This window comes from Pseudopipra pipra, chromosome 19 (genome assembly GCF_036250125.1).
Source record: "Pseudopipra pipra isolate bDixPip1 chromosome 19, bDixPip1.hap1, whole genome shotgun sequence".
In the NCBI taxonomy this organism is placed as follows: domain Eukaryota; kingdom Metazoa; phylum Chordata; class Aves; order Passeriformes; family Pipridae; genus Pseudopipra; species Pseudopipra pipra.
The window spans coordinates 12,390,150-12,404,549 of NC_087567.1; the positions used below are offsets into that span (position 1 = coordinate 12,390,150).

The 14,400-nt window shown below is 59.9% G+C and overlaps 1 protein-coding gene across 2 annotated transcripts in view; it reads left to right on the plus strand.

Annotated features, from left to right (window-relative positions):
• Positions 1-187: 187 nt before the first annotated feature.
• DNAH17 (dynein axonemal heavy chain 17) overlaps positions 188-14,400 on the plus strand; it is a 33,621-nt gene continuing 19,408 nt past the window's right edge. For both annotated transcript variants that reach the window (XM_064676249.1, XM_064676250.1), the window contains exons 1-38: positions 188-311; positions 702-1,073; positions 1,800-1,993; positions 2,251-2,443; positions 2,530-2,629; positions 2,766-2,851; positions 2,990-3,115; positions 3,360-3,515; positions 3,595-3,678; positions 4,021-4,188; positions 4,444-4,560; positions 4,666-4,934; positions 5,058-5,253; positions 5,378-5,524; positions 5,796-5,904; positions 6,036-6,139; positions 6,243-6,383; positions 6,513-6,656; positions 6,850-7,032; positions 7,132-7,392; positions 7,500-7,669; positions 7,914-8,136; positions 8,216-8,332; positions 8,451-8,537; positions 8,765-8,917; positions 9,270-9,518; positions 9,745-9,867; positions 10,092-10,439; positions 10,520-10,611; positions 10,753-10,879; positions 11,101-11,253; positions 11,656-11,781; positions 11,934-12,041; positions 12,162-12,293; positions 12,587-12,747; positions 12,842-12,998; positions 13,266-13,370; positions 13,815-13,972. In XM_064676249.1, the coding sequence (XP_064532319.1) occupies positions 729-1,073; positions 1,800-1,993; positions 2,251-2,443; positions 2,530-2,629; positions 2,766-2,851; positions 2,990-3,115; positions 3,360-3,515; positions 3,595-3,678; positions 4,021-4,188; positions 4,444-4,560; positions 4,666-4,934; positions 5,058-5,253; positions 5,378-5,524; positions 5,796-5,904; positions 6,036-6,139; positions 6,243-6,383; positions 6,513-6,656; positions 6,850-7,032; positions 7,132-7,392; positions 7,500-7,669; positions 7,914-8,136; positions 8,216-8,332; positions 8,451-8,537; positions 8,765-8,917; positions 9,270-9,518; positions 9,745-9,867; positions 10,092-10,439; positions 10,520-10,611; positions 10,753-10,879; positions 11,101-11,253; positions 11,656-11,781; positions 11,934-12,041; positions 12,162-12,293; positions 12,587-12,747; positions 12,842-12,998; positions 13,266-13,370; positions 13,815-13,972 (5,912 nt within the window). In that variant the 5' untranslated portion in view covers positions 188-311; positions 702-728. The remainder of the gene's footprint in view (positions 312-701; positions 1,074-1,799; positions 1,994-2,250; positions 2,444-2,529; positions 2,630-2,765; positions 2,852-2,989; positions 3,116-3,359; positions 3,516-3,594; positions 3,679-4,020; positions 4,189-4,443; positions 4,561-4,665; positions 4,935-5,057; positions 5,254-5,377; positions 5,525-5,795; positions 5,905-6,035; positions 6,140-6,242; positions 6,384-6,512; positions 6,657-6,849; positions 7,033-7,131; positions 7,393-7,499; positions 7,670-7,913; positions 8,137-8,215; positions 8,333-8,450; positions 8,538-8,764; positions 8,918-9,269; positions 9,519-9,744; positions 9,868-10,091; positions 10,440-10,519; positions 10,612-10,752; positions 10,880-11,100; positions 11,254-11,655; positions 11,782-11,933; positions 12,042-12,161; positions 12,294-12,586; positions 12,748-12,841; positions 12,999-13,265; positions 13,371-13,814; positions 13,973-14,400) is intronic.

Below are 14,400 nucleotides of genomic sequence, written 5' to 3' on the forward strand. Positions count from 1 at the left end.
CTGACAGAGCCAGGGGCATTCCCTGCTGTGGTCTCTGCCCTCCCTGTGCCTCAGATGGGGCAGCCCTTGGCACCGTGGCCTGACTCGGGCCAGGGTGGCCACCAGCCCCCGCTGAGGGACGAGGACGTGGTGGGGCAGAGGGCAGCCCTGCAGTTGGGCTGGTGCCAGTGCCGGTTGGGATGGTGCTGGGGTCAGTTGGGGCGCAGACTGTGTCGGTTGAACCGCAGATGGGGTCAGTTGGGGTGCAGACGGTGGCTGGAGGCTGTTGGAGGGTTGAGGGGTGCGGCAGGGCAGGGGAGCAGTAGAGCCAGGTAGGATTGGGGTGAGCCAGGGGGGCAGAGGGGCCAGGCAGGGGTGGGGCAGGTTGGGGGGCGATAGGACTGGGGGTAATGAGGACTGGCAGGGATAGAGCAGGTCGGTGGCTGATGGGACTGGGGGTGATGAGGACCGGCAGGGATGGGACCGGCAGTTCCCCATGAGACTGCATGTGCACAGGGAAGGCTGAGGGCAGTGGAGGGGTGGGATGGGCAGTGGGGAGGGTCGGGGGGTCGGGACGGGCAGTGGAGGGGTGGGACGGGCAGCGGGGAGGGTTAGGGAGTCGGGACGGGCAGTGGAGGGGTGGGACGGGCAGCGGGGAGGGTCGGGGGGTGGGGTCGGCGCAGCCTCTATCTAAACGGGGATCCGCACGTGGATCCGCTCAGGTGCTCCGGGGCCGCGGTGCTGCCGCAATGTCGGCCGGGCAGGACCCACGGCTCGCTTTCATGGAGAGCTTGGTCACGGTGTTGCTGCGCATCTCGACGGACAAGTGGGGCAAGTTTGTGAGCAGCGAGGAGGTCACGACCATGCTGGACAAGTTCTTCAAACAGCAGGATGCGCTGGAGGTGGTGTTGGGGCTGAACCCCTCCGGGCAGCTCCTGCCCACTACGGGCTTCCCATCTGCCCTAAAGAGCAAGGGCATCTACTTTGTGAAGAAGAAGGGGGAGAACATCACCCAGGAGAACTGCCAGAGCGGTCTGCTGGTGGGAGACATTGGCCCCTCACCTGTGGAGCAGCTCATCGCCGTGCTGCTGGAGGTGGGTTGCCCGCACAGGCACAGGTGGGGCAAGTGGGATGAGCTGAGCTCCCTGGGCACAGTGCTGTGCCGGGACGCCTGGTGCAGGCTGCTAAAGCCAAAATTCCAGGTGCTCTCCAAAAGAAACTGAAATTTATAGAAAAAACTTGCCCCAGGCAGTGGTCCTGACCTTTCGGTGACTCCTGTGCTAGGCTGAATGAGCCCCACCAGGACAAGAGCTGGGGGAAGGTCACCAGCCCAGTTTTCTCCTGGGCCCAACTAGATCACTTCCTCCCTGTGGTTTTAGAAACTCATTGTAATGTCCCCTCCCCCCTGCCCCACATCTGGGAAATTTCTGAGTGGATTTCTCTCAAACTTCCCACGAATATTCCCACTGCCAGCCCAGAGTACCCAAAAGTTGCATTGGCCCCAGGAGCCCCCATGATTCCCCTGCAGTGCTGGGGGCTTTTGCCTGTGTTCCAGCCCCTGACCCCGCTGGGTGCTCTCACTGTGCCACTCCCAACACTTCCCAGCCCATGAGAGCTGGAAACCCAGACCAAGGGGACTCCTGGTCACACTGATGACAGAAATATCAGGAAACCCCATTGTTGGCCGCTGGAGCTGTGGCTGGGCTGAGACTGTGCTGTGATGGGCAGCGAGAAGGGACACTGGGACGGGCAGCGTGACCGCCCACTGCCCTGAGCATGGGAGTGCCTGAGAGAGCACCCAACCCAGCCTCGTCCTCCAGGTCGTGTCCCCCCTGCTCCTGAGTGAGGAGCAGGGGCTCAGCTGGCCCAGGATGGTGGTGGAGGATGTTGTGCAACAGACCCACCAGCTGCAGAACAAGATGTTTATGATGGGCGGGAAGATCCAGGGGAAGCCACTGCTCCCACTGCCTGAGCACCTGATCAGCTGGGACGACTCCGGCGCCGCCTTGGACTGGTGGGTGCTGCTGACACCACTTGGTGCCAGAAAAGGCAAACAGGGGCCCAGGCAGCACAAGTTCCTCAGGGAGGAGGAACTGGGACACTGGCTTAGTCCCTGCACACCCCTGGGCACAGCCACCCCTGCAGCAGAGAAGGTTTGAGGGGCCCATGCCAGGCCTCTGCATAAGCAGGCACGAGGGGCTCCCCCGGCTGTTTGGGGTTCCCCTGGGGCAGTCTATGGCTCCTCTGGGGCATAACCTGTCTGCCTTTCAGCCTGGTGGGGCCTGCAGACGGTCCAGTGCTGCACTCCATCGAGACCGTCATCGTCGAGTGGTCCCAGCAGATTGAAGAGATCTTGAGCCAGGACTCAGCACGGCTGCTGCTGGAGGGAGTGCACCCCCTGCCCAGGGTCGAGTTTGAGTTCTGGCAGACGAGGATGACCAACCTGCAGTGTATCAATGACCAGGTACTGCCTCACCCGCAGTGGACTCCCTGTGCTGAGCCCCCCGTGCTGAGCCCCCTATGCTGAGCCTGCCACCTCTCCTGTACCAGCTGCTCTCGCCCCAAGTGACAGTGCTGGCCAAGACACTGGAGAAGGCCAACAGCTGCTACTGGCCATCATTGCAGAACATGTTCAGGGCCGTCAGTGCTGGTGAGGCCCCCCAGTTCCGTGTTGGAGGGGTGGGGACCCTGTTCCTCAGTGTTCGGCTGGATGTGGTGGTGACGTGGTGGTGGCTGCCTCTGACAGGGTGTCCCCATCCTGACCCAGAGTTTTCTCCCTGTCCCAGGCCTGGAGGAAGCCAAAGATGTCAGCCTCCATCTGCAACCGCTGCAGGTGCTGCTGGAGGAGGTGGAACAAGCGGATTATTCCCAGGTAAGTAATGTGGCAAAATAACCAGGCACAGCCTGGCTGCCTCATCTGGGTGGCGGCGCAGAGCCCCAGAGGCTGCAGGGGTGGCACATGCCCCCAGCTCTGCCATGTCCCCACACTGATGGGGCTCTGCTCCCACAGCTGCAGCCGTTTGTGCCCAAGGTGCTATGCACTGTCTGCCTGCTCCGGGTTCACTGCCAGCTCTACCACTCACCTGCCCATGTAGCCCGTGTCCTGCAGGAGATCTGCAACCTCCTCATCACCATGGTACAGCCCCAGCACCGACCCACATCCCCTCCAGCTGCCCCACTGGGACAGGTGTGGGGAGTCCAGCTGCGGTGACACAGAGACACCCCAGACAAGGGAACAGCAGAGGCCCTTGTAGGGCTGGGGGGGTCTGGGCCAGGCACGGGCTGCAGGTGGCAACCAGCAAGGCCATGGGGATGAAGGGGACAGGAGGAGCCTTCCCACCCTCCTGACAATAGTCCCTGCCTGCATCTGTCTGTCCCAGACCCAGAAGTTCCTGAGCCCTGAGGACGTGCTGAAGGGGCTACAAGGAGAACCCCAGGAGACCCTGGAGGGAATCAAACTGAGCATCTCCACAATAGAGAAGTTCTTCCAGTCCTACAGCACTTACTGCTCCAACCTGATGCCCACGTTGTTCCCGGTGAGTGTAGGGACAGTGTGCAGGCACCCAGCCTCCTCCACGCCGGCCCCACTGACTGACAGACCCTTTGCCCTCCCAGGAGGAGCCACAGCTGTGGGAGTTCCCCCCCACCCGTACCTTCAGGAGGATGGACGCCTTCTTACACAGGCTCAAGACCATCGAGGTGACAGCACAGCATTTTGGGGCACAGTGCCAGCTGCAGCTGGGCCTTCCCTGCCATGGGGATCCTGGGGTGGTCCCTGAGAGCAGCACTGGGTGGGCTGGGGCCGCTGATGCAATGGGACATTGCTGGGAGCATTGTGGCACCATTCCCAGCACAGCCCTCCTGGCCCTGAGCCCCCAGGACAGGATGGCCACCCCCCAGCCAGGCCAGGGAGCATCCCTGGGAGAATGCTCCTCAGGAATGGTGCATGGGCAGGATGCAGCCCTGTGGCAGTGCTGCAGCTCCTGCACCTGCAGCCTGGGACAGGGGGAGCCAAGTGAAAAGGAGGTTTGTGCTTGCCAGGAGCTGTTCCAGGCAGCAATTGACTTCCTGAAGCTGGAGAAGACAGTTCTGGGAGGGGTGCGAGGAAACTTCCTTGGGAACTGGGTGTTGCGGATCTCCGAAGAGGTCTGTGAAGTCACCAAGAGTTTTGCTGATTGCAAATATGATCCTTTGGATCCCAGTGAAGAGGTGAGCAGATGCTGGGATGGAAATGTAATGGGTGCTGGGATGGAGGTGTAAACATTTGCTAAGTGAGAAGAAAAAAATCTCTTGCCAGAACACACTGCAGAGCAGCCCATGGGACTGTCCTACAGCAGCAGAGGGCTGGCTCTGGGGCAGGTCATGAGCCTCTGGGCCCTCCAAGTTTAGCAAACATTTCAGGAAGGATTTGGGAAGGAGGCACAGGGGCTGTGCCAGTTTAAGTCATTTCGCTCTTGCTGGCAGCAATGGAACAGAGACTTTGCAGAGTTCCAGAAGAAGGTTCAGGATGCAAACAGGCAGCTGGCTGCTATCTTCTGCCAGGGCTTTGATGAGTGCAACAACCTGTCAGCTGCCGTGAAGGTACCTGTACCCCAGCTTGGCAGCCTGGCACCTGCAGGGACCGGGAGTCACCGGGATCCCAGGGGTGCTCCAGGGCACAGGAACCAGCACCTCTCTCTCCCACAGCTGGTGCGCATGTTTGCCTCCGTGCTGGAGCGACCCTTGGTCAGAGCTGAGGCTTCCCCCTGCTACATGGCCCTGCTGGGAATGTTTGATGCTGAGCTGGAGAGTGTGAAGGTGCTGTACGACACCCAGGCCGTGTTCCGGCCACCCCCCGGGGGAGCCCCACCCATCCACAAGAACGTGCCACCGGTGGCCGGGCAGATGAAGTGGGCTCTGGAGCTGCAGCAGCGGCTGGAGGGGCCACGCAGGGACTTGCTGGCCATCGACCACCCGTATGTGCGGGTCCCCTGTCACCTCATGGGGACGTGGGGCAGCAGCCGGGCAGGATCCAGCCTGGCCTGGGTCCCCTCCCATGTCCTGCTGCAGCAGCTGCTGCTTTATTGTGCCCCTGACAGTGCCATGGTGGGTGCTGAGGCTGAGCTGGTGTCTAGGAAGTATGAGGAAATGATGGGGCTGCTGCAAGATTACGGCAAGAGGGTCTACAAGGAGTGGGCGTGTGGAGCCGGCAAGGAATGCCACTTCAGCCTGGAGCAGCCCTTGCTCCGGAGGGACCCCGACTCTGCCCTCCTCAGTGTGAACTTCAGCAAAGAGGTTGGTGCTGGCACGGGGAACACCAGCAATCCCTCACCCCAGTGTGAATCCTGCAGTCTCAGGGGCTGCCTGAGGTGTGGTGGGTTTTGCCAACAAACCCCTTCCTGGCGATGGTGTCTCACAGCTCATTGCTGTCCTGCGGGAGGTGAAGTACCTGAAAATCCAGCAGCAGCAGGACATCCCGGAGAATGCCGAGCACCTCTTTGCCCAAAATGAGACTTTCCAAAAGCTTGGGGACAACCTGTCGCTCATCGTGGGCTGGTACAATGAGGCAGGTTCTGAAAGAGAGTCTACCCTGCTGCTTTTCCATGCCCTGAGCCCCAGCCATGCTGAGAGGGGCTGGGGGGTTGGGGTACCACAGGCACATCACTGGCACCTCAGGTCCCTGCCCATCCTGTGGGTAGGCCAAGCTGTGGCTGCTGCCATCCTCCTCCCGCCCCCCAGTTCTGTGTTGGAGGGGTGGGGACCCTGTTCCTCAGTGTTGGGCTGGAGCAGGGTCCCTGCTCCACCTGGACACTCACCTGTGGCTGTGTTGGCCCCAGGTGAAGCAGCGGCTGCTGCCGGTGGAGCGACCACTGGTGACGGGGGAGCTGGAGGCCCTGGACGGCCGCCTGGCCAGCGCTGAGCAGTCCCTGTTCTGGAACCATGAAGGTACCAACCCCCACCTCAACCATCCAAGGCTGGGGATCCTCTCTGCGTTTGGGGGGTCCCCAACACCGTCTGGCCTCTTGCACCCCTGGAGGTGTCTGCACAACCTGTTCATCTGTGCATTTTTCTCCCAGGTGTCATGGAATACATCCAGGAGATAAGGGACACCCTGCAAGACCTGCAGAGACGGGTCCAGAGAGCAAAGCTGAACCTGAATAACATCACCCAGCTGATGGAGGTAACATTTGATAGTGCTTCACAAGCATCTTTCTGGGACACATCCAGCTGGGATTTTTCTTTCCCTGGCTCAGCAGACCAGCCCCATTCTCTCCTCCTTGCAGGACTGCTCGGCCACTCCCTTGTTTAGAAGGAAGGACCACAAGACAGCTCCATTCCTGGACCTGGATGGGAGAGAAAACGCCTTAACTGAGCGCCGCACTGCCATCGAGAACACGGGCACGAGGATCCAGGGGATGGTGGAGGTGAGGCCCGTGGGATGGAGTGTTGGATGGGCCCACAGGGGCCACAAGGAAGGCTTTGCCTGCAGTGCTAGGAGCCAGTGCCTTTGCTGGATGTTCACTGACAAACACTCGCTGGTTTTCCCATGGCAGGAGAATGCAACTCTGTTTAAGGCTGACAAGTCCTCGCAGATATGGCTGAAGTATGTGGGACACATAGACAGAATCGTGTTTGATGGGCTCTGCAGATTTGTCCAGAAATCCCTACAGATGCTGCTCAGCAACATGAACCCTGATGTAGGTCCCAGTGTGCCTGCAGCGGGTGTGGTGGGCTTGGGGTGTCCCACCGCTCTCTGTCAGTTTGCTGAGTGGCCAAACGTGCCTGTCGCAGTGCTCCCCAGCAGGGCTGGTGTCCCCCATTGTCCCCGTCGCTTGCAGGGCTGGGGGCCGTGGGACATGAAGCCCCATGCCAGGCACTGCCCTTTTTCAGGCCGAGGTGTTCCCGTTGTTCGAGGTGCAGATGGAGCTGTGCGAGGGCCGGGTGCGGTACCAGCCTTCACTGGAGGTGGGGGCTGGCGACAGCTTCTTGACGCTGATGGAGGGGCTGCTCGGGGACACCGAGGCAGCAGTGGCCTCCATGCCACGGCTCCTGGAGGGGGCAGTCAGCTATAAGGTGAGTCCATGGCCGGTGGCAGCAACTCCCGGCTCGGTGGGAGGTGGGTGAGGAGCCCGGTGCCCCCAGCTGGTCCCCAAGCTCTGCCCGTCCCTTCAGACCGCAGTGGAGGAGCAGCCAGATCTTGGGAGGATGCGGGACAAGGTGGTGTCACTGGTGGTCAGCACGATGGCAGAGGGCGAGGAGTTCAGCGCCAGCTTTGAGGAGCACTCCCACCTGTGGCAGGAGACCCCTGAGGAGTTCCTGCAGCGCTTCCTTACCTTAGGCACTGCCCCCGGGCCTGAAGAGACGCAGCCAGAGCCACAGCCAGAAGAGCCTGCGACATCTGGGATCCCATCCCTCCAGCTCTTTAAGCAGGAGGTGTGGGATGAGTTCCTGGGGATGTGCTGGGTGCCTGGGTTGCCCTGAAGGACATGAAGTGTCCAGGGAGGTGGCAGCCGTGGGCTGTGACCTGTTCTTGTCCTCAGATCGATGCACTCGAGGCGCTGCACGAAGAGGTGTTGGGTTTTGCCGACACCACAGTGTTTGGGGGGTGGCTGCAGAGCGACTGTCGCCTCTTCAAGAAAGCACTGCTGGACGCCATCAAGGGCCAGAGCCTGGTGCTCCGGCAGTACCTCTCCCACCACGTCACCTCCAGGTAAGGGCCTGGTGAGCCCTGGCCTGGGGACGTGGCACTCCCATTGACCTGAGCTCAGCTGGGCTGTGGCACAGGCACCTCTGTGTGCCAGGGCAGGGCTGACTGCAGGGGACAGAGTTGTGGAGGTGCAGGTGAAGGTTCCAGGCACCATCAGGGCCAAGTCCATGGGGTGCCATGCCCTGGCCCTGCAGGGTGAGCCCTGAGCCCCATCAGGGACGCCTGGTGAGTGCCATTGTCCTCCCAGTCTCCAGGAGCTGGAGGATTTCATCAAAGAGTCTAATGCCGGCTTGAGTAAACCTCTGGAGGAGGGAGACTATGATGGGCTGGTGGAAGTGATGGGACATCTGGCAAGGGTCAGGGAGAGGCAGGCAGTGACCGACTGCATGTTTGAGCCCCTGAAGGAAACAGTTGACCTACTCCAGACTTACGGGGATGAGATGCCAGAGCAGATCCACCTGCAACTTAAAGTAGGCTGCTCGGGGTGCGGGGAGATGGGCAGAGGCTCCCCGGGGCCAGACTGGTGACCCCACACGGTGCCCACTGCAGAACCTGCCTGGGCACTGGGACAACAACAAGAGGCTCTGCCTGCGAGTTGCGGACAGCGCGGCGCCCCTGCAAGCCAGCGAGGCTGCCATCCTCCGCGGGAAGTGCCAGGAGTTCGAGGTGCCTGCCTGGGGGCTGGGGGCACATGGGCAGCTCTTCAGCAGCTTCGGGAAGACCCCGCTGCTCTTCCAGACTGCTGGGTCCCGACTGCCCCCCTGAGCCCCATCCTCCCACACAGGTCCAGCAGCACGCTTTCCGGGAGACTTTCCAGGGAAAAGCCCCTTTTTCATACACGGACCCGCACCCCTACAAGTCACTGAACAGGGTAAGAAAGGGGAAGAGGACACCAGTGCCACTAGTGTCCCCCCTGGCACTGCATGGCCGTCCCTGGCATTGGGTGCTGGGGTGGGGCAGCTGCTCTGGTTTTGGCTCCAGCTCCCAGCCCGACAGGGAGGATCTGGCCCTGCAGCAGGGATGGAGCCACCACTGGAGTAGGAGACATGTCCCTGGCACACCATCTCTAGCTGAAACCTTCTCCTTTTCTCCATCCAGCAACAGAAGAAGGTCTTGGCCATGGAGAGGGACATGGCAGACCTGGCCTCCTCAGCTGGGCTGTTTGAGGTGCCAGTCCCAGAGTACAAACAGCTCAAAGCGTGTCGCAAGGAGCTGCGCCTGCTGAAGGAGCTCTGGGACATGGTTAACCTGGTATGTGCCACGGTCGGGGAGCCAGGACACAATGCACAACACTACCTTCAGGCAAGGGCTGGACAGCAGGCTGCTCTTGGCTGGCACGGGCACCTGGCACATGCACCAGGCACAGCATGGGCACCCCGCACCAGCCAGGCATTGCCAGCCAAAGATACAGAGCTGTTGTAGCTCTTAGAGAGCTCATCGCTGTCAGAGGGAGGATGAGACAGGTGTGGGGGGCTGCACACCCCAGCACAGCTGCATGGTGTGTGCACCTGTGGGGCATGGGGGCACTGGGTATGCTGCTCTTCATTCTGGGCAGGAATGCTTCTGCTAATCACATGTCTGTGAAAATGTATCCGGGGTCCAGGTGAACATGAGCATTGACACCTGGAAGACGACCAGGTGGAATGAGCTCAACGTTGAGGATATGGATATTGAGTGCAAGAAATTTGCTAAAGACATCCGGAGCTTGGATAAGGAGGTGAAGAGCTGGGACGCATTCATAGGGCTGGACAGCAACATGAAGAACATGATCACGTCTCTGCGCGCTGTGAGCGAGCTGCAGAACCCAGCCATCAGGGACCGCCACTGGCAGGAGCTTGTGCAGGCAACTAAGGTGCTCCCAAGTCTTCCCACCCATCCCTGGGTCCAGCCCCTGGCCCAAGAGGCTCCTGAGATCCACACCCAGCAAGGGAAGGGTGCCATCGGGTTTAAATCTGGCCACATGCAAATATTCGTGTAGGTCTCCAAACGCAGGTGTTAATGAGCTCATTTGGGTGAGCTGCTGGATTGCCTCTCCCCAGAGGGGAGTCCGTGGCCCGACCATGCCGGTTCCTCTCCAGGTGGACTTCACCATGTCTGAGGACACCACCCTCGCGGATCTGCTGCAGCTGAACCTGCACAAGTTCGAGGAGGAGGTTCGCGGCATCGTGGACAAAGCCACGAAGGAGGCAGGGATGGAGAAGGTAAACAGGACTCGGCTCCTCCCCTGCTTTGCTGAGAGCCCTGTGCCCATGTGGCTCTGTGGCTGATGAGTGCTTGTGTTCCGGCTCTTGGGACTGGAGTCCACAGGCAGCAGGGAGCTTGTGGAGCCGCTGCCTGGAGCAGGTGTTCCTCTGCTGCCCTGCCTTCCCGCAGGGGCTGGACTCAGCACTGTGGTGCCCAGCTCATCCTCCTGCCCTGACTGCAGGTGCTGAATACCCTGGATACTACCTGGGCAGCAATGCAGTTCGAGTACGAGCCCCACAGCAGGACTGGACTCCCACTGCTCAAGGCAGATGAGTTGCTCATCGAGACGCTGGAGGACAACCAAGTGCAGCTGCAGAATGTGTTAGCCTCCAAGTACCGAGCCTTCTTCCTCCAGGAGGCACAAGACTGGCAGCAGAAGCTGTCAACAGCTGACGCCGTTATCAGCACCTGGTTTGAGGTGCAGAGGAAGTGGGGTCACTTGGAAACAATATTCATTGCCTCTGAAGACACCCGCAACCAACTGCCAGAGGAGTCAAAGAAGTTTGATACCATCGACCAAGATTTCCGAGTGCGAATCCCATTCCCACTCCACATTCACCCCATGGCTCGCTGCCGCTTCAGGTGGACTTAAGTGTTTTTCCTCTTCAGGAGCTAATGGCTGACGCAGAAAAAACTCCCAATGTGGTCGAATGCACCAACAAGCCCAGGCTGCTCGACCGGCTGGAAGCGCTGCAGGACAGGTAAGGGTTCAGTCATCCCAGTGGAGCATTTGAGGGGGGCAGAGGAAGGGGTTGATTCCCCCAAAGTAGCACCAACAAGGACTGAACAAAGAGTAAAACCCATATGTAGGGTTGACAGCAGGTTTTTCCATTTTCTTCCAGGCTGGAAGTCTGTGAGAAGGCCTTGGCTGAATACCTCGAGACCAAAAGACTGGCTTTTCCCCGGTTCTACTTTGTCTCCTCTGCAGACCTGCTGGATATTTTATCGAAGGGGACCGAGCCCCTTGAGGTATAGGTTGTGTGTGAGCACAGGGGTGAGTCCTCTGCCTCTTCCCTGCTAACCAATTTGAGCAGTTTTAGAACATTTTTCACCCTAACGGGTAGAACACCATCCCTGATCCCCCTTCCCGGGGGTGCAGTGCCTAGGGAGCACCCGGAGGTAGATCCAAGTGCTGATCACACCTCCATGTGTGACGGGGCTCCTGATGGTGGCTGTGCCTCTGCTCTCAGGTGTCCCGGCACCTGACGAAGCTGTTCGACAGTGTGGCCAAGCTGAACTTCCAGCTGAGCTCGGACAAGAAGCCCCTGAAGGTGGCCCAGGGGATGTTCAGCCGGGACGGGGAGTACGTGCCCTTCGACGCAGACTGTGACCTGTCCGGCCAGGTCAGCTGAGCTTTGCGGAGCCTCCGCTTGCTGGGATGGGGGGGCAGGTTGAGGATGGGGATGAGCCTTTTGCTGGTTGTGCACTAACAGCTTGGCAGGAGTTTAAAAATGTAATCACAAAGCTTTTTGGCCAAAAACCCCAGAAATGGGACCTGCCTTAGAGGAGCAGAACAGCGCAGTCTTGTGAACCTGCACAGCCTCACAGCCCCTCGGGGGTTACAAGGTGGTTTCCCCTCTGCTGTTCACCCTCAGACCACCCTCCATCACCTCCCATGGGATGTGCCCTGCGGGGTCAGCACCGGGGTCTCTCCTGCAGCTTGTTGCACAGGGAGAGGTTTGAGCAGCCTGAGGGGACACAGGCTGGGAGCCGCTCGCTCAGCTCTGCTGGATGTGACTCCTCAGGTTGAGATTTGGCTGAACCGGGTGCTGGAGCGCATGCGCTCGACGCTGCGGCAGCTCATCCCCCGGGCCCTGGTCACCTACGAGGCGAAGCCGCGGGAGCAGTGGGTGTTCGACTACCCGGCACAGGTGGGTGCTGCTGCGTGGGGCCAGGCTGAGCCAGGCTCTGAGAGGAAGAGGAGGAGACAGAGATCCCTGGGAGCTGCAGGCACCTGCCCTGAGCCATAGTGCAGGCAATGTGTTCCCCTCTATGGCCGTGTTGTCCTTGTGGTTTGCTGCAGGTCGCCCTGACGTGCACCCAGATCTCGTGGACCTCAGAGGTTGGTGTTGCCTTTTCAAGTCTGCAGAAAGGCTACGAGAATGCCCTGAAGGACTATAACAAAAAACAGGTTGGCATCATCTGGACCTGACCCGGAGCTGGCCCAAGCCCCTCTGCCAGGCTGGGAGTCACCAGGAGGTGGGAAAACGAGGGCATCGTCTCTATGTGCATCATTTCTTTGCTTCCCCAGATTGCTCGGCTGAATGCCCTCATTTCTCTGCTCCTTGGGAACCTGAGTGCTGGAGACAGGATGAAGATCATGACGATCTGTACCATTGATGTCCACTCCAGGGACGTTGTGGCCAAAATGATCCAAACGAAGGTATTTGGTACAAGAGGGTATTTTTACTGCACTGTCTCTCAGCACTTCTGAGCACAGACTTCCTGTCACTCTATTACTTTTGTGCTGGGCACTGTGGTTGGCAGGTGTGGGCTGAGCTGAGCCACGAGGAGCGATGGCACTGCCCCAGCATGGCACTGGAACCCTTTTGCACACTCTCCTTGTGTTGGGAGGCAGTGAATGGTCCCAAAGCATGAATGGGAGCTTGCTGTCCCAGCGGGCCGGGGTGGGCAGCACCGGTGCTCACCTGCCTTCCACAGCTGGCTGCTCTGCAGGTGGAGAGCGACCAGGCGTTCGCCTGGCAGTCCCAGCTCCGGCACCGCTGGGACGAGGGGAAGAAGCACTGCTACGCCAACATCTGCGACGCTCAGCTCCAGTACGCCTACGAGTACCTGGGGAACACCCCCCGGCTGGTCATCACCCCGCTCACGGACAGGTTGGGACTCGGCTCCCCACACTCGCTGCTGCCTGCGGCTCTGTGGCCTGCCACACCACTGGCCCTGCTCAGCCCCAGTGTCCTCCCTTCGCAGGTGCTACATCACCCTGACACAGTCCCTCCACCTCTATATGGGCGGGGCCCCTGCAGGCCCTGCGGGCACTGGGAAGACTGAGACCACCAAGGACCTGGGCCGGGCAGTGGGCATGATGGTCTATGTGTTCAACTGCTCTGAGCAGATGGACTACAAGGTAGGGCACGGGGCAACAGGATGGTGACACTGAGGTGAGAACCATGGGATATCCAAGACAAGGGGGGCCCTGGTTTGGTCTCTGGGAGCACGGGGGAGCCCAGGGGCATGGAGCCATATCACTGTGGGGCATTTCCTTAGGGAAGGGCAGAATCCATAAAGCACGAGCAGCTCTCAGCACTCGAGCTTTGTCACCAAACCCCCCATTGCAGCTGCCATGCAGGATCACGGCACCCGAGCCCCATCCTGATGCTCTGTTTCTCTCCAGTCCTGTGGGAACATCTACAAGGGACTGGCTCAGACAGGCGCCTGGGGCTGCTTTGACGAGTTCAATCGCATTTTGGTGGAGGTCCTGTCTGTCATCGCGGTGCAGGTGCGCACTGTTCCCACAACCTTGTGGCACTGGGTGCCAAAGAGACTTCCCAGCTCACATCCTGGGTGCTATCCCAGCTAAATGTGACTCATGGGACAACTTGCTGCCGTTCTCTCCACTGTATCCTGTTTGCACACAGGGTGGTGGGTGGAAGCAGAGCAGTGCTGGCGATCTGGGCACAGTTGAACCACACAGCCCAGCTGTGTCCTGTCCCAATAACCTGTCACCCCCCAGCTCTGCCTTTGCCCGGGACAGGGAGTTGGGGTGACTGGGAAGGAGCTGGTTTTAGGCCAGCTCTCCTGCTGTTGTGGCTTCAGTAAGAACTCAGTGCTATTCCTGGCACAGACAAATCCCAGGGTCGCTTTGAGGGGTGGTGAAGGTGAGCCGGAGCATGGGACAGGGAGCTGGGAGCTGCCAGCACTAACACCTCTGCTCACCTGACAGGTGAAATGTATTCAAGATGCAATCCGTGCCAAGAAGAAAACATTCAACTTCCTTGGAGAGATTATCTCCCTGGTGCCGTCGGTTGGGCTGTTCATCACCATGAACCCTGGCTACGCCGGGCGCACAGAGCTGCCTGAGAACCTAAAGGCTCTGTTCAGGTGGGTGGGTGTCATCACAGCACTTACCTGTGTGGTGGCACTCATGAGTCACATCCATTGCGTGTCCTAAGCTGAGGGTGTTTGTGTGCAATGGTGGCCCTGGCATCAGGGAGTCCTTGGCACCAAGGGACAGCCCTGTCACTCGCCAGAGGTGGCCAGGCTGGGCCAGCTGGGCTGCTCAGCTGGGGAAGAGGATGCTCAGGGGGTCTAATTGCCACCCCAGCAAAAAATCCAATTGACAATAAGACAAAAAGGCAGTGGAGTGCTGGAAGGGGAGGTGCAGGGTTGCTGTGGGATCCTTGTCCTTGGAGGAACTCAAATGGTGAGTGCAGAAGGACCGGGTGCCCTGATCCGGCAGGGACATGAGCCCCCAGCAGTGTAACTGCAGCAGGGAAGGATTCGTACTGGAAACTCAGGGGCAAACCCTG